This window comes from Furipterus horrens, unplaced genomic scaffold, assembly GCF_987537825.1.
Source record: "Furipterus horrens unplaced genomic scaffold, mFurHor1.1.pri manual_scaffold_10, whole genome shotgun sequence".
Classification (NCBI taxonomy): Eukaryota; Metazoa; Chordata; class Mammalia; order Chiroptera; family Furipteridae; genus Furipterus; species Furipterus horrens.
Window position 1 is genome coordinate 67201688 of NW_028327180.1, and position 23097 is coordinate 67224784.

Here is a 23097-nt window from a genome sequence, read left to right on the forward strand (position 1 = left end):
TTAAGGCCATAAAGATATAAGAAAATAATGCCAGGTTTATTGGGTCCTATTACCTATTAAAAGGTCTTATCACCTATTAGAATGTCTTTCACAATAAAAGAACTTTTATACCCAGTAGGTGTTTCTGACTGTTTCCCAGGATTCTGATTCCTGCAAATAGCTGTATCACAATTGAGGCAGGAACTCTTAACAATATATAAGGCAGCACTGGGCAGACACCAGAAAGTCACTTTTTTGCCTCCTTCTGACTGCCGTTGGCCACTTCAGCAGCATGAGAATGCCAGCCTTTGTCCTGCTCTTGGCCTTATCACTCACAACCATCTTCCGTATCTGCCTCATAACGCTGCCCCTGCCTTGATACTGATAGCTCATGCCATCCTCCGCCCGCATCATTCTGGGACACACACATCACATGGAGAACAAGGGAAGCTTTTGGAAAGGCTTCTTCTTCTTCTTCTTCTTTTTTTGTCTCCACCAACAAATCACTAAATCAAATAGGCACTCAGTGGACCTAGATGGTCAACTAAGGCCAAATTCTTATCCATACACTTTGTGTAACTTCTTTGGAAAATGTCTATCCAGCCTCTGCTCTGACTTGACATAATTTTTTATAGGGACCTAATTGCTTCATGAAGCAGCCCAATCCACTGTTTGGTAGCATGAATCATTATTCTCCTTCCTCTATGGAGTTAAAATATGACTCCCTAGAATTTTCAACCACGGTCATCTATGACTGCTACAGAGAGCAGGCCCTTCCTAAATATAAAATTTCCTTGATTTTTTGAGTATTTTCTGTGCTCTGATTATGAGGTAGGAAAGAACAAGACAAACTCCTCATTATTATAGCAGCTTTTCCATCCTTTTGGTTATACTCTAATTCTTCTAAAAAAAAAAAATCTGTGTTGAGCTTCAACCTAAGATATTCTGCTGATAGAAAAGTTCTGAAGAGAATCTTATATTTTTATGACAGGTTGAGAGAGCTGAGACATAAATCAAAGATTATTTCTCTAATGAGATTAGGTTCTTCCCGAGTTAAATTTTTTCTTGTGCTTGTTTTTCTTACAGAATGTAGAATGTTTCAGACATGGTCAGCAGGTCAGTACATCTATCTTGACATAAAAGTAGGACTTATGTCAAGTCAATACCAGTATGGACATTTTTGACACTATAAATAATTACATTTCTGCACGTTTTAAAACTTATTTATTTTTAAGTATCAAAACTGTTTTTATTAATAACTGTAGACAGACCTTTCTGCACTGGAAGTGATGGAACAAAATGCTTAGACACCTAGCATCAGAGTTGTCGAGTTCTGGGTTTCAATTCCAGCTCTTGGATCCTGTGGCCATGGTAACAGTACTTGCCTCGTAAGATTATTGCAAGACTTCAAGCCGTAGTGTGTGGAATGGGTTTCGAGTGGTACCCACACATAGTAATGCTCAGCAAGGATAAGTCCTGATTCTTATAACTTTTAAAGGGGCCACCCATGTGTCTGTTCTCTATCTTAAAGAATGAAGATTTTAATGGAAGGTTTCCTTTATGGCTCATATTAAGTAATGACCATCATTGAGAAAAATGTAGATGTGGTAGCAAACACTTTAAACCAGTGGTCAGCCACTTGGGGTTCCAGGCCAAGTTCTACAGCTTTTGAGCTGTGTGACCCTCAGGCCTAGGCACCTCCTTTCATTGCTTTGAGTCTTTTGTTTTAACATCTTAAAGAAAACAATGAGGTTATGAACATAAATTCTGGACTCAAGCAGGCCTGAATTCAAGCCATCCTTCACAATTTGGTAGCTGTGTGAGGATGAAAGGATTTAATGGGCATGAAGCCTTGTTTTATACCAATACTGGCACTGGAGGCTGAGCAGGCAAGGAGAGGAAGAAAAATTATGCATGCATATTCTCAGCATGGGGCGCTACAATTTCTGTTCTGCTCCAGTAGCCTCTGAGGTCGCTCTGCTAATATGTCATGCTTACTAATCTTTTTATTGCCAGGACTGAGCTCAGTCCAAAGATTTAGAAGGTTGCATGGAGGTTAGTAACTGAAGGAATGAATAAGTTAACTCCTAGAACATGTCTGAAGGGCAGGAGGAAATAGACTCTAAATTTCAGCATACTTCAGGTTATCCAAGTAGAAATATCCACCAGTTAGTAACATATCACATCAGGAACTCTCAGACAGAAAGGTCTACAACGGCATGCAGTCTTCTGTCTGGAACTGGAGTTTGCACAGACCTGGAAGTGAAGATGACGGGTAGAAATAATTGCTATTATTTATTCAGTATTTTCCATGTCACATAGTGTTAAGCATTTCACACATATCTCCTCAGTTATGCATTTGTTACTTTAACCTGACAATGTATGTCTATCACCTTCATTTTACAGACAAAGAAACTAAGGCTTAGAAAGAAGGAACTCTTACCTTTTGTGACAGCATGGGTGGAACTTGAGAGTATTATGCTTAATGAAATAAGCCAGGCGGCAAAAGATGAATACCATATGACCTCACCTAATACAGGAAGTTAATGAACAAAACAAACAAATAACTAAAATAGAACCAGAGGCATGTAAACAAGGAACAGACTGACAGTGACCAGAGGGGTGGAGGAAGGGGGGAAGAGGGAGAAAGAAGGGGAAGGTCCTAGTCAAGGAACTAGTATAAATGACCCATGGACATGGACAACTAAATGGGGATTGACTATGGGAGAAGGGGAAGGTGGGCGGGGTAGGGGAGAGCAAAGTGGGGGAAATGGGACAACTGTAATAGAAAAAATAAAATAAATTAAATTAAAATTAAAATTAAAAAAACAATAAAAAAGGAATAAAAGAAAGTAAACCTTAGAGAAATGAAATAATCGTCCTAGGGTTGTATAGCCAGGATAGTCTTACAGCATATAGGACTCTTGACTGACAAACTATTTCTTTCAGCACTTTGATGATGTCTTCCCACTACCTTTAGCCTCTGTTGTCTGATGAGACATCAGCTGTTAGTATCAGGAGGAACTCCTCATACATGAGTGCCTTTGTCTTAATGTCTTCAAGATCCTCTCTTTGTCTTTGAATGTCTACAGTTTTATTTTGATATGTGAATTTCTTTGAGGGTATCTACTGGGATTTCACTGAGTCTCTTGGATATGCAGATTGTTGTTTTTCATCAAATTTGGAAGCCAGGGTCAAAGTGTCAACAAGATTCACTTCTTGGTGAGGGTCTTCTTCCTGGCTTGTAGACAAGTGCCTTCTTCCTTTTGGGCTCACAGAAAGCTGGGGAGAGATGTGGAGTTAAAAAATCTCTCTTCACAAGGACTCCAATCCCATCATGAGACTGTGAAACTTACGCCCTAAATCTAACTTACCTCTCAAAGGCCCCACCTCCAAATACCTTCGCATTTGGGTTTACCACTTTGACATATGAAACATAGTTGTTTCACTAAAACAGAAAGTTCTCCTGCATTTTTCTCTGTTCTGGAACTATTTATATGGCAGTAGGTTCTTCTGATTTTAAAAGTTTAGTAGAATTTTCTTTTGAAACAATTTGGTCAGAGTAGTCTTTTTCATGGATATTTTTCATTAATAAACATTTACGTATTTTAATGGTCTCTTTAAGCTTTTTGTTACTCATGTGTTTTACCAGAAATGAATCCACTTCCCCCTGAATTGTAAATTTATTTGCAAAGTGGTATGGTATGCAATCTTTAAAATGTATACTAATTTCTTCTTTTTAGTGGTTCTTTCCCACTTGGATTTGGATATTAATCACATCTAACATGTCTCTATTGTTTTTATTTTCCTTATTATCTGCCTAGTACTAAATGTTGGATTAAATCTGTATTCTTTTTCTGGATTTATAAATTTTGGATTTCATTCATTTCTTTATTTTCGATGATAGTCTGCTCTTTGTCCATTTGACAAGTTACGTATTGGGAGTGATACATTATATATACCTATTATCCTGTTTAAATATTTTTTATTTCCTCTCCATTGTTTGTCTTGTGTGTATGTGCTTTCTCAGTTTTTTAAATCATATTTAATAATATTTGGCTAAAATTATACCTTGTCATGTAGCAGCAACACAAGCCAGTGTTTTCTAATTATTTTTCTAATTCTTGATATACCTTTGCTGTTTCTTTTATTCCTAAAACAAGAATCATTTTTCTATAGTGTATCTCCTAGAAGCAGCATATAGCTGGATCCGACTTTGTAAACCATATTATTTTTTTTTTAAATTTTAGTTAGAGAGTTAGGTTTGGTCCCATGTATCATTATGACTGACACCAGTCTCAATATTATATATTACACTATATTTTATATATAACATGTAACATATAAATATATTATACTATCATACATTTCCTGTGTATTTTTTCACATTATTTCTTTCATTTTTATGTTCTAAAATACTTTTGACACTTAAGACAATTTATCTTTTTTTCCTAGCAATTATCTTTGTATTTACACCTTCTTAGAAGCCTTTGTTCCTTGCTTTCTTAAGTGTTCTTCATACATAAAAGGACTTGGAAAAATACAGAGATATATCATGTTTTTAGATGGAAAATACTTGAATGTATAAAAGATAGAAATTGTGATCTTATTAATGTTTGAACAATTTCATTTGATTCTTAATGAATGATTTTGTAACAGAACAAAATGGCTCTAAGATACATAAAATATATTACAATATATTATTACATATATACACATGTAATATATATACAAATACATGTATATATTATATATGCACTTATATTACAATATATGGTGTATATATATGGTAATATATAGTAACACATGTACATATTTATATATAGATCTTTAAACATTTAAAAACTTAATTTAAATCTAAAATTATCTGAAAATAAAAGGTTGAAATGTTTAAAAATTGAATAATTCAATAGTTTCATGTGCTTCTAGTGTAGAAAACTAAGCAGTCATGCTGCATCTAGTTCCCCAAACTTCTTTTTCTTGTTTTGATTCTCTTGCATTTTCTAGTCACTGTTCAGAAAACTTGCTCATTTTTCTCTATCTTAGAATTTATAACCACTCTTACTATCTTTTGCCTTCCCGTATTTCTGGGTTGATCATATCAAATTGTCTTCAAGTTATCTCTAACCTCACCTGAGCCACGTTAAAGCCTTTAGGCAGAACACAGAATACCTCTGCATCTTGTTGCCTTGGGCCATCACTCTTACCTGGATCAAGCAATCAAGCTCCTCACTCAGAGATTAAAGATCTCCTCAGCTGAATCAATGGGAATGAGAAGAAAAGGCAAACAAGATAACCAATCTCCCTGAAGCTGTTCACCTCTCTCTTCACCACATGCTCTGCCTGAGGCAGGTCATGTGGGGAATACAGGGAGGTAGCCCTGTTTACAGCATTCTTTTCAGAAATAATAGTTCCTATTTGCCTGAGAAAAACACTGAGATTCAAAAGTAAATGTCTTCTTTAAATACAGCACATGTTCTTATACACTGGCCAAAGGATTGGGAGAGTAAGTCACTCCTTGTGTGTGAAGAGAACTTTATTTCTGCACTTTCTCTCACATATTTAGGAGGCCTTCTGTTCATGTGTTACAAATATCTTGTAGAGCTTTGGGTTGAGGAAAGAAAAAGAAACTAGTTGACCTTAATTAGGATTGTAGGTTGTTGGAGCCATTCCTTTGCAAGTAGTAAACTTCACGGAAGTGGACCAAGGTACTGTTTGTCCACTGAAACTATATAGTACATACATATATATTTTCTTGTTATGTCAGCTGAGAGGGCCTAGAAATAATTCAAATTCAAAAGGCTTTCCTTCAGATAGAAAAAAAGGAAAAAAGATAAAAGATGTTCTGCCTTACCAGTTCTATTCAATATTGCTGTGAAAGATCTAGCCAATAATCCAGCAAGAAAAAAAAATTAAAATTCACCAGATTGAAAGGAAAAGGCAATTCTGTCCTTATTCTCAGATAATATGTATCTCTTTAGAAAATTTGATGGAGTCTACAAAAAAATATTGGAAATTATAAGGTGAGTATAACTAGGTTTAAAAACACAAAACCAGCACACTAATATAAAGTATTTTTATACAAACTAGCTACCAAAGAGAGAATTAAAATTTGAAAATATTATTTATAATAATATAGAAAAAATAATGATAAAACAAAAATGTAAACATTTAACTGTACACTTATAATTATTACATGAGAGAAATCCAAGAAGACCTAAATTAATTTAGAGATATGACCTGAATTTGGTCAGTAAACACAGTATTATTAAGATGTTCATTCCCCTCATATTAACCCAGGTTTGCAATACAAGCCCTATAATATCAATATTAAGCTAATTCTAGAATTTATATAAAAATATAAGGACATAAAATATCCACACAAAATTTGAAAAAGAAGAACAGATTAGAGGTCTAAGACCATCTGTTTACAAGATTTATTATAAAATTACAATAATCAATATAGTACCTTACTGGCCACAAGAAAAACAGATCAGTGGAACTTAATGTAGATGAGAAAATAGACTCAGACAACATGGACAACTGATTTTGACAAAGGTGCAAAGTCAATAAAGTGAAGAATGAATAGCTTTTCACCAAATGATGGTTGGACATGTGGATACTCAGATGCCAAAAATAAACTTATATTTGTACTTCACAGCATATACCAAATGAAAAATTAAATACGTGTATATCATATATATAACTACACCTATTAAAGTAATTGAATCGGTAATTAATAACCTTCCAAAAAGAGAACACCAGGCGCAGATGGTATCACTCATAAATTCTACCAAATTTTAAGAAAGAAATAATACAATTTTTCCACAATTTCTTTCAGAAAATAGCAGAAAGAATACTTTTAAATTATTCTATGAAGCCAGCATTGCCTTAATACCAAAACCAGATAACCATATTACAAGAAAGAAAAACAACAGAACAATATCTCTCATAACTATAGATGCAAATATTCTCAACAATATTTTAGCAAACTGATTCCAACAATGTGTAAAAAATTGTATACTATGACCAACTTAGATGTATTCCAGAAATAAAAGACTAGTTCAACATTCAAAAATCAATCAATATTATTCATTATATCTAGGAGTTAAAGGATAAAAATTACATGATTATATCAATTTGCATAGTATAAGCACCCACTCATGATAAAACCTTTTGGTAAATTAGAAAGACCAAGTGATTTCCTCAATTTGACATAGAACATCTATTAAAAGAAGCACAACTAATGAGAGACTGGATACACCATTAACATTAGTAATGAGGCAATGATGCTCTCTATCACTACTGCTATTCAACATCTTATTGAAATTTCTAGCTAGTGTAATAATAGCAGAAAAATAAAAATTTTAAATAAAGATCAGAAAAAAAAGTAATAAAACTATTACCAGCAGGTGGCATGATTAGCAATGTAGAAAATCCCCCCCCCCCAAAAATCAGTTATTTAAGTGTGTACAATTGCAGAAAACAAGGTCAATAAACTAAGTCAACTGCATTCTTATACACCAGCAAAGAGCAACTGAATTTGAAGTTTTAAAAGATTAATACCATTTACAATAGCACCAAAACATTAGATAGTACCTAACAACATGCATACAAGATCTGTTTTACAGAAATCTACAAAAATGACCAAAAAGGATTTCATTAAACAGAGGACTATACCATGTTTATTTATGGGAATATTCAATATTACTAAAATCTCAATTCTTCCTAATTTGATCTATGGATTCCATGAGATCCCAATCAAACCCATGACAAGTAATTTTGTAGATATCTGCAACCTGATTCTAAAAATTATATAGTCAAATGCCATGAATAGCCAACACAATAATGAAGAAAAAAATAAAGTTATGGTTTTCACACTACCTAATATTAAGATTTACTATACAGCTACCTTCTCCAAAATAGGGTAGTATTAGTGAAGTAATAAGCACATACTTCAATTCTTCCTAATTTGATCTATAGATTCCAAAGACAAAGTAGTATACTTAGCAATGCTAATTACATATGCATGTCAATAACTTCTATTATCCAAGTTAAAATTCTCTTTGTAGAGATAAAACAAACTAGCCCAGAGAGAAGTTAGCATCCCAATGTCACTTCCTCAGTGATCTCATTACCTGTTCTTTCAATTCTTATAGTTGTTGAGGACAAGCAGGAATGGAGGGACTCAGTCTAGAAAAGGTTCTCACCGTACTGATGGGAATGTAAACTGGTACAGCCACTATGGAAAACAGTATGGTGTGTCCTTTACAAATTAAAAATAGAACTACCATATGACCCAGGAACCCCCCTTCTGGGTATCTATCTGAAAACTTTGAGAATAGTTATTGATCAAAATATATGTACTTCTACTACTCCTTCTAGGCTTCCGGCCAAGATGGAGGCCTAGACAGACACACTGCATATCCCTTCACAATTAAGAAGAAATACAACTACCTCAAAACTAGAAACAACCAGAAGTTCCAGGAAATCGAGCTGCATGGAAGTCCAACAAAGAAAGATATAAAGAAGAAATACTCATCCAGCCAGGTAGGAGGGAGGGGTAGAGCTGGGGTGGAGAGGATGTGGTATGGTGGCAGCAGTGACAGCAGCAGCAGCAGCAGCAGGCCAGTGGAAAGCACAGTCACATGTTTTAAAAAGTCAGGAAGGACACCTGGGGAGCATTCCCAGCTCCTGACCAGACTGCACAGCTCACAGTTCCAGCACCATGGAAATCAAGCCTCATTACTTCTGACTGCACAAACCAGTGGGGGTTGGGACAGAGGAAGAAACTGCCAGTCTCTCAGAAGAGTCTGCTTGTTTAAAGGGCCTCCAGGTCCTAGAACGTCTGCAGACCCACCCATTCTTGGAACAACGACCAGGGAAATGGCTAGAGAGGCGCCATTCCCATACAAAAGTGCAAAAAGTGCCTGGAACAGGGGCAAGTAATGAGCAAGCGGCATTGTTCCCTCTCTGACTCTCCCCCACATACAGCACCACAACGTGGTGAAATCGGTCACCCTGTACTGACGGATACCTAAGGCTTTGCCCCTTACAACATAACAGGAGTGACGGCTCTGCCTAAGACACAGAGGCAAACAAACACAGGAACCTGTCAAGATGAGGAGATAGAGAAGTATGACCCAAAAAGGGGAATGGATCAAGGTTCAAATGGGAGAACTAAGTGATGAGGAGATAGCCAACCTAACAAACAAGGAGAAAGCCAACGAACAGATGCAGAGTTCAAAACACTGGTGATAAAGATGCTCACACGCTTGACAGATATCCTTAAGTATGGCAAAAGCATACGGGAAGAAGTGAAAGCTCTGTTAAATGAAATGAAGGAAAATCCACACAAAACCAGTGGTGAAAGGAAGGAAACTGACGTTCAAATCAATGATTTGGAACATAAGGAAGAACAAAACTGTCAACCAGTACAGAATGAGAAAACAAGAATTGAAAAAAATGAGGAGAGGCTTAAGAACCTCTGGGACAACTTTAAATATGCAAACATTCGAATTGTAGGCGTGACAGAAGGAGAAAAGGAAGAGCAAGAAATTGAAAACTTATGTGAGAAAATAATGAAGAAAAACTCCCCAAATTTGGCAAAGGAAATAGACATACATGTCCAGGAAGCACAGAGAGTCCCAAACAAGCTAGACCTAAAAAGGACCACACAAAGACACATCATAATTAAAATGCCAAAGGTTAAAGATAAAGAGAGAATCTTAAAAGCAGCAAGAGAAAAGCAGAGAGTTACCTATAAAGGGGTGACTGTAAGGCTGTCAGCTGATTTCTCAGAAGAAACTTTGCAGGCAAGAAGGGACTGGCAAGAAGTATTCAATGTGATGAAAAGCAAGGACTTACAACCAAGATTACTCTATCCAACAAAGCTATCATTTAGAATGAAAGGGCAGATAAAGTGCTTCCCAGACAAAGTAAAGCTTAAGGAACTCATCATCACAAAACTATTATTATATGAAATATCAAAGAGACTTACTTAAGAAAAAGAAGATCAAAATTATGAACATTAAAATGACAACAAAAACAACTATCAACAACTAAATCTAAAAAATAACAAAATTCAACTAAGCAAACAAGAATAGGAACAGAATCATAGGTATGGGGATTATTTGGAGGGTTATCAGCTGGGAGGGGGAAGGGGGAGAAATAGGGAAATGGTGTAGGGATTAAGATGCATAATTGGTTGGTACAAAATAGACATAGGGAAGTTATGAATAATATAGGAAAGGGTGAAGCCAAAAAAACTTATATACACAACCCATGGACATGAACTAAGCGGGGTGGGATCACTGGAGGGAATGGGGCTACTGGGCAGAGGGGAGCAAAGGGGAAAAAATTGTAATACTGTAACAACATAATTGATAAAATATACTTAAAAATTTAAAAAATTTTAAAAAATATGTATTCCTATGTTCACTACTCACGGTGGCCAAGACATGGAGACAACCTGTGTCCTTTGGTAGGTAATTGGATAAAGGAGATGTGATACATGTATATACACAATGCAGTACTACTCAGCCATAAAACAAGATGAAATACTGACATTTGCGACAACATGGAAGGATCTTGAGAATATCATGCTAAGCAAAATAAGTCAGAAGAAGTAAAGAACAAAATCTGATTTCATTTGTAGGGGGCATATAAAACTGAATACAAGAAATGAACAAATGAGGCAAACAAGCAAAGACTCATAGGCACAGAGGGAAAGGGGCAGGTAGGCAGATAAAGCAGGTGAAATATATGGTGATGAAGGACAAAGTCACCCCAATACATTTAATAAAATTTAAAAAGTAGAAGTAGTTCTCAAATGTAGATGTGCATTAGAATCACCTGGAGAATTAACCGAGACACAGAAGCCCAGGCTCATTAAAATAGGGAAGGCCTGGGCCTCTGTACAAAAACTTGTACAAAACCAAGGAAGGAGGAAGCTGTGAGAGGAGGGGGAACCCCGCTGCCAGCTGAGATAGACTGTGATGTAGCTGGAAAGGTGATGGAGAAGATACAGTTGTACATCCTCTTCTAGAAGCTAGTGGTTCAAGAAAACTAGTCAGGTTAAGAAGAGTGAGGCTGCCATCTAGTGTCAACAACGAGTGATGACACAGAGCACACAGGAGCCAAAGGCTTATTTTACCCTGTTCATTTCCCCAGCCTGAAATGTAAAAATGACTTGATCACCCTGTCTTAGTCAAGACCTTTCAGTTGACGTGACAAATGATAAGTCATATTAAGCAAACAGGAAAAAGAAATGCATCGACCTGCGCAATACTAACGATGGGATGAAGTGAGGATTAGGTTCGCTGGAAGGAGGCGGTCAGATGGTATCAACGCCTTCTGGCTCTCCCCAAAACGTGCCTGTCCCCCCACCCCCAAATGCTTGGCTGTCCTTCTCCCTCCTTCTATTAGCACGTGGAAATTTTCCTCTCCTAGTGAAGGAGGGCTTCCCTCATGAATATGAGGTAGAAAGCTTCAAACAGCTGTGTGTACATGTGTGCTGGCTATTTTGTTCACGTCTCTCAGTGAGATGAGTGAGACAGGGTCTGACCTTGCAGACAGACCTGAAAGCTGCAATAAATTTAATCCAGAAGAGTGTGAGGCAAGCCCTCTTGATAACAGAACTTAGACCCGAGCAAAATGAAAGGTATCTTAGACCATCAGCACACAGGGATGAATATTGACCTTTTCTTATAATGTTTATTTGTAATAAAGGCCATATTTGGTTCTCCATTAGTTTGATTTTTCTTCCAATTCTGTTACAAAATTGGGTGCAAAAAGAAACACACAAGCAAACAAATTTGAGTGCAGCACGGAAAAGTATTTAGTATACAGTCTCAAAAGATGTATACATTCCTAATGAAATGGTTTTCAGAATTCAGTAGTGAAAAGAATATAAGCAGATGTAATACTGTTAATTATCAGAACATCTCCCGTGTTTTTCAAATTTAATACGAGGACCGTAGTCCCTAAAGAGAAGAGAAAAGAAGATTAGTGTCGCAGAAAGGTTAGCATCATTGCTTCACATTCTCTTATCTTTCGAATGACATCCTAAGACCTGCTCCCTTTGTACCCCTCTCTTCTCCATTCCTGCTTATCAGCACCACGGCCTGTGGATGCCTCCTCTGTGTCGTGATTATTCAAACAGTGTTCTGTCAAGTTTCTCAGCAGAGAACCTTCCTTCCCATAACCCGTTCTTATTTTGATACCTTTGTATTCAACAGAGCAATGCCAGCTTTTTCTACCAAGACATAAGAAAATAACCGTAACAATAATGGGACGCGTAATAACTCACACATTTCACAGTCTCCGCTCAAATCTGCTCCAGGTTCACAAGTCCATAGACTATGTCCTCGTCTCCTGACTCTAATGTTTATGTTTTCCAGAAGTTAGCTTCCGCCGAACTTTCCATCCGTATGTATTACTGTCCTCTGAGTACACAACATTCCTTTCAACACAGTTTTTCTCTTTATTTCCCTAAGACATTGCACATTATATCAATTCCAAATGTTTTCTCAAGCAGTCGTCGGCGGCGGCAGCCGTCCGTCTCGAGAGACGATGGTGTAGCTTCTTAAGAGTCTATCTGCACCTCCGAGAATGGCTGTGCAGTCCGACTCGGGAGTGACACGGTATCTGTCTCCTCCTGTGTTGAATCGACATCTTGCGATGACGCTGGAGTGTCCTCTCCAGTGAAGCTGAAGCTACAGAGCCTGGGCAGGGTGATATGGAGGGTCTGCTGTTGCCCATGCAGCAGACCCCCCCTCTCTTCGCAGCTGAAGGGTCCAAGGGAAAGACGGAGTCAATACAGCTTGGCTTCAGGTGCGCCGCAGGAGTTGCCGGTGTTGACTACAACGTCAAACCGCCTTAGGGACTCTGGCTCCGGATTTTCTGTCGGGGTTTACTCCCTTAGCCTTTCCCCTGAAGAGGTATGCCGCAAGGCAGCGGAGGTTTTTTGGAGTCAGAGTTTTCCTTCTCTGATGTGCCCTGACTGGAAGATCGAACCAGCGACACTTAGCTCGCAGGCCGACGCTCAATCCACTGAGCCAAACCAGCCAGGGACAAATAAACAAGTAAATACATTCAAATCATAAGAAAGCTATGAGTAAACAGTGTCTTGGATGAGAAAATAGTATTTCCAGTAGCCAGGGAAAGAGTTTCTTAGGACGTAACAGGTAAGTTGAGAAGTGACAGATGAGAAGGAGCCGCTGCATGGAGATGCTAAGGAGAAAAACAAGCCCCGGGCCCTGGAAGTGCTAAGTGAGGACCTGAGACAGGAAAGGCTCTTAGGAAAGGCCGGTCTATCCAGGGCGGAGCAGGGAAAAGTGGAAAAGTAGTGTCAGAGGAGACGGGAAGCTACCTGAAGCTTGGGGCTGTCTGGGCAACTGAAGTGGGCAGTTACTGAAGAATGGCCTGGGGCCCTCTGGGTATTTGCAAGCTCATTCTTGTGCCTGTGTGGAGAACGCAATAGAGAAGGGGGTGATGCCAAACAAAGATGGATGGTCAGACTTGGCTGTTGGCAGTGGAGAAGGAGAAAAGATGATTCGGGTATATTGGAGGTAGAACCAACAACTTATGTTCAGAATTTTCTAAAAAGAGCGCACGAGTAAGGGAATTGAAAATTGGGTGGAGGAGTGAACAGATTTAAAAGGGAAGGGGAAGATTTTGAGGAAGGAAACAATGGAAGAAGCACAGACGAAGGGACAAGCCTGGAGGGAGGGAATATATTAAAGTGGCCTGTTTACAAATGGAACCCCCGGTCCTTCCTGGAGCCTCTATTTTCTTAAGACATTAAACCAGGCAGAAAGAAAGAGGAGCTCCCCTGAAGGGTTTTTGCCTTAACTGATTGAGCCAGGCCACGGAAAGAAAAAAAAAAGAAAGATAATTTACCCAATGAAAACAAGGAGGCAAATCTCACCTACGTTCATTGCATATTCAAATCCGGGGGGCGGGGAGCTTTAGAAACCTATATGCTTCCTCCCCCTGCTACCTGGTGGTTCTGATTTAATTAGTTTCAGGTGGGACCTAGGCACAGGTGTTTTTCGTTTGTTTTGTTTCGATTTTTTAAAATTCCACAAAGGATAGTAAGAGCAGCCAGAAGGAAGTACAGCTGAGGATGTCCAGTCAAGAAAGCCATTCCATTAAACGATGGATTAATAGTGAGTGGGGTGAAGAAACTCTTCCCCCAGATGAGAAGTACAGGCCCATTGGTGAAACCCACAGAGTTGTCGACTACAAGAAAACAGTCTCCTGTGTGATTTTTAGCGGATACAACTGCTCTTCTCACCTTCTTACGAGCAGACACTCAGACATCACATATTTAAAAGTATATTTTACTCCTACAGTGAACAACCAAGATGTGAGAGATTAACAGCTGATGGTGACTGAAAGAGAGAGGAGGAAGCAGGGGTGGGGGTGGGGGTGGGGTAGTCCCCCATCTTGCCCAGACACATGAAAAAAGCAAAAATGAGGAGTGGCAGTGGAACGTGGCCGCAAGGGACGATGGGGTCAGTTGTTGGGGGGTGGGGGATGGGGGGTGGGGGGTTGTAACTGGCGACCGGACTACAGCTGCCAAGGGGGTTCAATGCGCTGGGCCCTTCCAAGATTTAACTCTTGAATGAATCACAGCATCAACGGGGCAGGACTAAGCGCCAAGCAGCTATTCTCCTGAAACACAAACCGAAACCGGAATTCTGGCACGGCGGCGAAGATTCCTTGTTCGCTGGTGGGCGCGTGGGTAACTGAAATCAGAAGTAATTCTGTCACCTGCCCGAATCACTCAATTACTTTGCAGTCTCCCTGGAATCAGAGCCAGGGTTGAACCTTGTTAGGTTTTTGTTTCGTTCCCCTTCCACCTGCTCTGCATCCTAATTCCACCCCCACACCAAAAAAAAAAAAAAAAAAAAAAAAAAACGCCCCACGTGGGGCGCAATTTCTAAATCTCACGCCTGGAGACCTTTAAGAGCGCCAGCTGCCCAGGTGAAGGTGCGAACGGGGAACGGGGAGGGCGCAGCCCCGGTGATTCAAGGCGGCTTTGAGTGGGCGTGTCCGCTTCAGGAACGGGCAGAAAGCAAGAGAAAGGAGGGCTTAAGGGAGCCCAGGGCAACATCCGAAATCTTTGGCTGCGGGCACGTCGGATGGGAAAGGGACCCCGAGACGCAGAGGCAGGAGCCGAGCCGAGCTCGGAGCAGTGGGCCCTGTGTAAATGGCCCCTTGTACCGTCTTTTGCAAGATTCTCTTTATGAAGCCTTTAACCTTCTCCTTTCAGAGACTCCCCATCTTGACCCCTTCAGCTCACCTTTAATATGTACCTACTCACTTAGATCAGGGGTTAAAATGCAGTTGCTTGTAGGAGCCAAGCCAGTGACATAAACGAGTGAAGTGGGCCACCTTTGCCACAATAGAGAAAGGTGGGTTTCTAGCTACCTGAATGCTTCAACCCCATTTGAATGGACAGCTACTATGAAGCACCCGTTGCTTAACTCTAACATGCAAGATCCTGGCTTACTATTAGTATGATGTTTGATTTTTCAAAATAAATTGGAAATCTGTATTTTCAGGTAAAGTCTGATTTTTAAAATACTGTCAACCAATTGAGAACTTCCTAAAATACTGTTTTGTCTGAGTGAACCACTGCCATTCTCTCTAACATATCGTCCTATGCATGTATTCTTTTTGCCAAGTGAACCACAAACTCCCGAACGGCCTGCTGTCTGTTTCATAAACTCTCCGTTTTCTTGCTAGCTAATATCAGAGCCCTACACTGAATAGGTCTGGAGGCCTGTAAGGATGTGACCATGATTCTGTATCAACTCTGACCAAGGCTTGCACTCTTCAGTTTCCTTTTCCCAAAGGATTTACACTGTTCATAAAAGGGTATCTCTCAGGACTGAGTCCAATTTGCCAGAATTTTTCTTGAAAACACTGCTAAAAGCAGAGACATAGGAATCGCTCCCCTCCTTCTATCACCCTCTCATCTTATTCCAAGTCATGGTACAAACTTGATCCATTCACATCGTTCAGTTCTCAGCCTTTTCCTTTAAAGGACATTTCAATCATCCTGAGGCTAGGACGTGATCTGAAGAGGAGCAATTGCCTTTATTGGACTAGCTTCTAAGCCTATTTCCATCAGTGCTCAGCAGTAGTCCTCGTGGGATGGTAACATGACGCTGAAAGCCCATGTGGATTCTTCTCAAAGGAAGATGTGCATGAAAGAGTTAGTTAACACGGCAGACCAGGATGCTCAAATTAGTTCCCAGAATATCATGCCTGATCAGAGTGTCTTTGTAATCCAGGTCACATGCCATGCCAGACAGTTCATGCTCAGATGAATGCCTGTCATCCTGAGCTATTGTGTATAAGTTCTACCTCTTTTGGGGTGGGGTGGGGTCAGTCATGCAGGTGCTGCATGCCTCCGTGACTGGCCCCCAACACATAGGCTGGGCACTAAGGCTTGGGTGAGCTTCCCAGGCTGTCAGAGGCTCCTCTCTATGGTCACACGCCATTGCTGGGCAAATTAAGCATAGCCTGTGTGAGTCCACTGGGAGAAGACCACTAGAAGCTTGTACCTGAGCTCTCCCAGATTCCATCTGGTGAGCTTTCTGCCCTTGTGGGTTTTAATCTCTATCCTTTCATTGTAATAAAGCATTATCATGCATATTACAGCTTTTCTGGGCTCTGTGAGTCCTCCTAGCAAATTATCACACCTGAAGGGGATCTTGGTCATGGGACAGTTGCTGACAAGACACAAAGCTGATTTGTAAAAACCATTTCAAATTGAATTAAAATAAATCACAAGGAACATTAATTTTTAAATCTAAGTGTACTATTGAATTTATTTGAAAGTCAACTATCAATTTTTACCACATAACTACTTTGTTACTCAAATGCATATTTATACCTGTACCTATGCCTTATCTGTGTCTGAGTCTATTTATAGCTACCAAACAATAATAGGTGTTGTTCATAGGTATGTCAGTGTGCATTGTTACAGATAATTTCAGTGATTTCTAAAAATTGGGTTTCTATTCATTGCGTGGATATAGACTATCTACTAAAATCTATTCACAATTCAATCAAAAATCACGTAAGATTTTCTTTCTTGTAATGAGTCAACTGTGAGTGTGCACTACATTTATAAAATGATCACTGTATACGTAGCCTGTCTGTAATCTGTTGTGAATAATAGGCTATTCTTTTTTGAAAATCCCATGCATTGGTAAATCCGGTTCCTTTGCTAAGATTATTTGAAATTTCTGTGAAGAAATATAAAGGAAATACAATGATATTTTAACTTGAACTTACCGCCGTGCAACACAAAAGAAACACTCAGTCTTGTAAATGTATCCAAGTGTAGAACAAACATATAAAGTTACATTAGGACAACATGACTCATTCTCAAAATCTGGTGGGTAGTACATCTCACATGGGGGCTGAAAATATTATAAAATATCATATAAATAATGATTGATAGATTCCCCCCTATTTATTCCTGTCCTGCCATTTCTGCCCCAGATGGAAATAACATCAACTATTACTAGTCAGTTGATCTTTTTCAAGGATTTTCATGGCTCTGGGGTTTAATCAGGAAAGTCTGTTATTATTTCTTCAAGTTATGAGCACTATAATATCTCAGCTTAAAGCACAAATGTAGAGTTTTCATTTAAACACGGTACCCCAATGCCAGAAACTTATAAGGAGTATGTGAACTTGGAGGCGACAGGGTCTCACATGTGGTTGTTAAGGTGGAGTGTTTGCCAGAAACAGACCCAGAGAGCCAGACAACAGACTGGTGGTTGCCAGAGGGAAGGGAGATTTGGGGGCTGGGTGAAAAAGGTGAAGGTATTGAGAAGTACAGATTGGTGGTTACAAAACAGTCACGGGAGGTAAAGTACAGCATAGGAAATACAGTCAATTATATTGTAATCGCTACATGTATAGTGCCAGGTGGGTACTGGAAATTTTAGGGGGATCACGTTGTAAACTATATGGTTGTCTAATCACTATGCTATACACCTGAAACTAATGTAAAAGAATATTGAATGTCAACGGTAATTGAGTAATAAAATTTTGTAAAGAGTGAGGGCTTGTATTGTGACTGGGAATAAATCCTGTATATATCACTGTTTAACCTGGTGACCTTTAGCAAGTGACAGGTATTATTTAATGCTCAGAGGCATATTTTCCTCTTATCATGCTTGAGTTACCTGGGAGAAAATCTAAGTCTGGACAGATTAAGATGCACATCCAACATCATATGGAAACCTTTTTATTCTACTTTACCACTAGGAAATTTTAGTTCTTTCATGTTAATAGAGTGATCAGATTAGAATAAGAATTCAGAACCAAGAAATTTAAACTTACTGGAGGCCATCTAGTGGGGTTCTGTTGTTCCAAGAATCCTGCAAATAAAGACACAATAAGTTAAAAAAATACTTTTCTATGGAATATGATTACACCCACTGAAGGTACTAACTAAATAAAGAAACATAAGTAAATTACTTATTTGCACTGAAGTATACAACAGAACTGGTGGGTGGTAACCACTTTATCTATTTACTTATTCTTTCTTCCACTTTCACAGTCCTGATTTCATTTATAACTTTGCTGTGTTAATTAAGAGTAAGAATCGTTCAGGGTTGTACTGTCATAACTTGCCAACCATGTTACTTTTATTAAGTGACTCAGCTTTGGTTGGCTTTAGTTTCCTTTTCACTAAAATTGGGATAAGTATGTGCCTTTGAAAGTCTGTTGTAAAAATCACATATGACATAGTAAACAGGTATTAAGCCTATTCCTACCAAGAGGCTGAACTAAAGATGACAGTGATTGATGAGGAAACTTGGGAGCTTCTTGGGTCTAGGGAAACAGAGGGGTACAGGAACTAGTTTGGGTGAGGGGGTGCCTGTGATGGCTGTGGGAGATGAAGGAGAAAAGACCTATTGTAGCTCCGCCCTTCCTTCTCTTTCCCCATCAGATGACATTTAAATTACCCAAGAATAGGTGTTTCAAGTGAGATTATTATGCTCAGTGAAATAAGTCAAACAGGAAAGGACAAGAGCCTATGGTTTCACTCACATGTGGGATATTAAACAAAAAGCAATAAAGAAACAAAAACGAAGTGAACAGGTATCTGTCTACAGCATGCTATGTTTTGGTAAGGAAGTGGGAGGAACAACAAGATGTACGTATGTAGGCTTGGTTGAGCAAAAAGAGACGCAGGAAAGAAAAGAGAGACTAAGGAGATCAGGTACGGTGGGATCGGGGTACAAGGAAAGGGGCATGGAGGCAATGAGAAACGTCAGAATCTAAACTTTTGTTTGTTTTGTTTCATTTTCCTTCTGCTCAAAATAATTTTGAATTGCCCTTTTCATTTTTCTTGACCTGTGTATTATAGAGAAGCATGTTATTTAGTTTTCAGACAGTGCTCTTTCCAACAATAATGGCCAACTGATAGCAATTTGCACTATCAAGCCCAGTGGTCTAGGTTTCAATCAAACATTTTCCATCCAGTCACGTTATTCCTTTTCTCCCCTACAACTCAAAGAAAATCAGATGCCTCTCCCCTAAGACCTATACAGTCACCTACCTGAAGACACAGCGTGTTCCCCAGTGATGGACACCAGGAGAAACATGGTCACAAAGGGAAAGGCAGCCATTTGATCTCACGTAATGTCCTGATTGGGGAGACCTGTGAAAATGCTCAAGAGAGTCAATTCCTAATCCCTTGCCCAAGCAGCTTTCCAAACATGAGAGAACCCACTACCTGAGGTGGCACCATTTCCATACACTTGGCCATGACTGTCTCACCCTGGCCTGCTCTCCAGGGATTCAGACCCAAGAGGGCCCTTCTGCTCTAAAGAGGGAAAGGAAATTAGAATAACTTTTTCTTCTCTCTTTTTCCTTCCAGCAGCCAGTGTAGTCATCGTCTGGGTTTGGATGAGGAATTAGGCTCAGGTGTCTCACCTCAGGCATGATACTTATAAATAGGTTCACACTGTTATGGTCAGGAACCGCCAGAGTGGGTCTGCCACAGGATGGTCTCCAGTGTGTGGGTTCTTGACTTTGTGCAGTAAAGATTTCACAACATGAGTCCAGATGATTTTGATAGTATGCTTATTAAGGCTGGGACACGGAAATAAACGAAAGACTTAGGGTAGAAGAAGTAACAGGAGAGAGCCTAGGTGGGGCTCTGCTTTGGCCCCTAGAAATGTTATAGGAGAGGAGTGAGCCACGCTGGGGCTGGTTAGCTCACCTGGAAGTACGAGAAAAAGAGGGCTCTGGACACAAAATTGGAGGGCAAGCCTGGGTTGCACTGCCACTGCCCACTGCTGCCCTGACTGCAAAGTCTCCTGGGGACCCTTAGACTTCAGGAGGAAATAAAAGGTTTCTACCCAAAAGGAGCCAGGACATGCTCCAGAGTAAGCCGCACACTGAGTCTTTGTCCTGGGGGCTTTTTATCTTCTTTCTGTGGGTGAGAATCTTAGGAAATGTTTCAGCAGAATATTCACCAACTTTCCAGATACATTTTAAATATTCTGATGCATCAAAATGAGTTTATAGGAGGGTTTTGGAAATATTCTTTGGTCTGCTATATTGCTTTACTTTTATCTTGGGTCTGTCTGTCTTTTAATGGGGTTTTGTTCTCTGTTCCCCTGACTTCATCTGTTCGGGTTTAGCTGGCACAAATGGCATTAATTGGGTCTCTGTTCTCTATCTCCCGGACCAGAAAGATTTAAGCTTTGGTTAGGGTGGAGGGGTATAAACCGTTCACTCTCAAGTGTCCTTGGTTAGGGGGGATAAAAGCTTTTGCAATTCACCAGCTGGCTGTAAGTTGCTCCAACTATTTAATCTTGTTTAGTTTTCTTGTCTCACTTTCCCCATTCCACCTGCCTGGAAATTTTTGTAGCTTCTTATTATCCTACCTCAACCCTCCAACAGATCATCTCAGCTGGGACAGTCATGTTAGTGAAAATGGACTCTAGGAATTTATAAGAATTCCAAGGCACAGGTAAGCTCAGTTCTGTCCTGCATAATCAGGAAAATGTCACCTTCTAGTGCAAGTTATTTGATTCCCTGGATGGACCAGTTTCTCCCTCACTGAAGTCCTTCTTTTCCTAGTGAGGTTTCTTCTTCTAGGCCAGTTACATATGCTCATTTACAAAGAGTGGATTGAAAATGGAATTATTGGTCCTGGGTCATAAAAATTATGTAGACTTTCTCTGAGGCAAGAATCAGGATATATATCTATAGCTAGATCTAAATACAGTTTTTATAATTTATAGAGTGTTATATACATATATGTGTGTGTATATGTATTTGTGTGTGTGTGTATGAGTTCAGATTCTGGTTCCAACATCTCTTGGAAATGTGAACCTGAGAAAACAGGATATTGAGAGAATCAGGTGATATTAACATAAGGAAAGAGTGTAACTATATTGAATCATCCATTTTTTTAGCCAAGCTCTTCTTTTGTAAGGATGTAAATATTGGGGCCAAGAGGAAAGATAATTTCCAAGTCATGTTATCAGCGTCCTCATGCCCTACTCAGTCCATTCCATCGCTTCCCCAAAACACAGCTGGTCGGCACACAGAAATGAGGAAGAACAATGTTAGCTGCAGAGTTTTCCCTACTTTCAAGTGCAGAGGAACAAAATGGAGGGTGTGAGAGGAACACAAACATACAGTGAAATCTACTGACAGAGAGGAGAGCCAAAGAGATCCTGGCACAGACTTGGCCTAAGGAGAGAGGTGATGAGATGTTACCTGAGTAAGGTTGCTGCAAAGTGTCAGCCTGCTGCGGTCCCTCTGAGGTCACAACTAGCCTTGAGCAGAGTTGCTGTTTCCTGCCTCTATCTATCCCTCTCCTGAACTGCCTCCTCTGATGTTTTATGCTCCAGCCAGCAGGAGCAGACCTGGATGTTCTGTACTTGTGGTATCTCATTGTGGATGATGAGAACCAAAAGGACTTGCGTCCAGATATTTATCTGGTGACATTTGCAAATCAGATTGATTACCTGCCACATCCAGATCATGTGGGGAACTTTCCTGCTGAATTCAATACTGGTTCCAACCTTTGCCATCTACTCTCTTTCCTGAGGTCACTGAGCCCATCCTGCTTTTCAGGTTCACCAGTTTTACCTTCCTAGGACGTGATTTCTGACTCACCCTGGGAGCTCCAGCACTGCACCAATATTCTTTACTGTACTCAAGCCTCCTTATTTGGGAGCAACTGCAAAAAAGTACAGTAACAATGGCAAACAGTTTGGCCATTGCTTATAACATTAAATATATACTTACTATATGACTCAGCAATTCCAGTTCTAGTTATTTACCCTACAGAAATACAATCTTATGTTTACACAAAAATGTGTACAGAAATATATAGAGCAGCATTATTTGTAACCACCAAAAGTTAGAAACAACCCAGATGTCCTTCAATGGGTGAATTAACTATTCAAGCTGTTATATATCCATATAATTGAATGACATTCAGAAATAAAAAGAAATCAACTTCTAATGTACTCAAAAACATGAATGAATCTTAAACACATTATGTAAATAAAAGTAGCCAGGCTTAAAGGTTAAATACTGTGTGCTCCCATTTATATGAAATCCTGGAAATAGCACTATTTCAGAGATCAGTAGTTGCTCAAGGTTAGGGATGGAGGTTGGATTTGACTACAAAGTCACAGCACGTGATTTCTTGGAGTGATGGAACTGTTTTGTATCTTGTGTTGGTGAATTTGTCAAAATTAATAGAACTACATACAAAACAGGAGAAAAGTAAATTTTACTCTGTAAAATTTAAAAAGTCAATTTCTAAAGTCTGGTTTATAATATTGGTTCTATCTTGCTGACTGATCTCGGAGAAGCTATGTCACCTGTGAGATCCAATTTCCTTAGATGAAATATGAGGGTATTGGTCTAAGTTCTTTTCGAAGTTTAGCTGTCTGTGATCGACATTACCCCATGCAAATGTCTTTCTATTTTCTAAGTTTAGCATGCATTCTACAAAAAGATGCATTCAGCAATTACTTCATGGTGTTTTGATCCTCAGCCAGGATTCCGAAGAGCTCAATGGAGCATCATCATCATCATCATCAA

At 39.4% G+C, this 23097-nt stretch overlaps 1 protein-coding gene across 1 annotated transcript; it reads right to left on the bottom strand.

The window, feature by feature from the left end:
• Positions 1-11794: 11794 nt before the first annotated feature.
• Positions 11795-21866, bottom strand: SPINK13 (serine peptidase inhibitor Kazal type 13). Its single transcript, XM_090289249.1, has 5 exons — positions 21757-21866; positions 19580-19681; positions 18355-18392; positions 17296-17423; positions 11795-11963 (listed from the first exon to the last, which is right to left on the bottom strand). Exons 2-5 carry the CDS (start codon positions 19647-19649, stop codon positions 11909-11911), a joined length of 291 nt encoding a protein of 96 aa, XP_090145375.1. The 5' UTR covers positions 19650-19681; positions 21757-21866; the 3' UTR covers positions 11795-11908.
• Between the last annotated feature and the right edge of the window lie 1231 nt (positions 21867-23097).

What these genes read in the sequence shown, in the direction of transcription:
- SPINK13 (XM_090289249.1), bottom strand. Translation starts at nt 19,649, where the DNA reads ATGGCTGCCTTTCCCTTTGTGACCATGTTTCTCCTGGTGTCCATCACT. An exon ending in GGAACACGCTGTGTCTTCAG is followed by an intron (nt 18,393 to 19,579) that starts GTAGGTGACTGT and finishes CTTTATTTGCAG; the next exon opens with GATTCTTGGAACAACAGAAC. An exon ending in TTCTTTTGTGTTGCACGGCG is followed by an intron (nt 11,964 to 17,295) that starts GTAAGTTCAAGT and finishes TCTTCTCTTTAG; the next exon opens with GGACTACGGTCCTCGTATTA.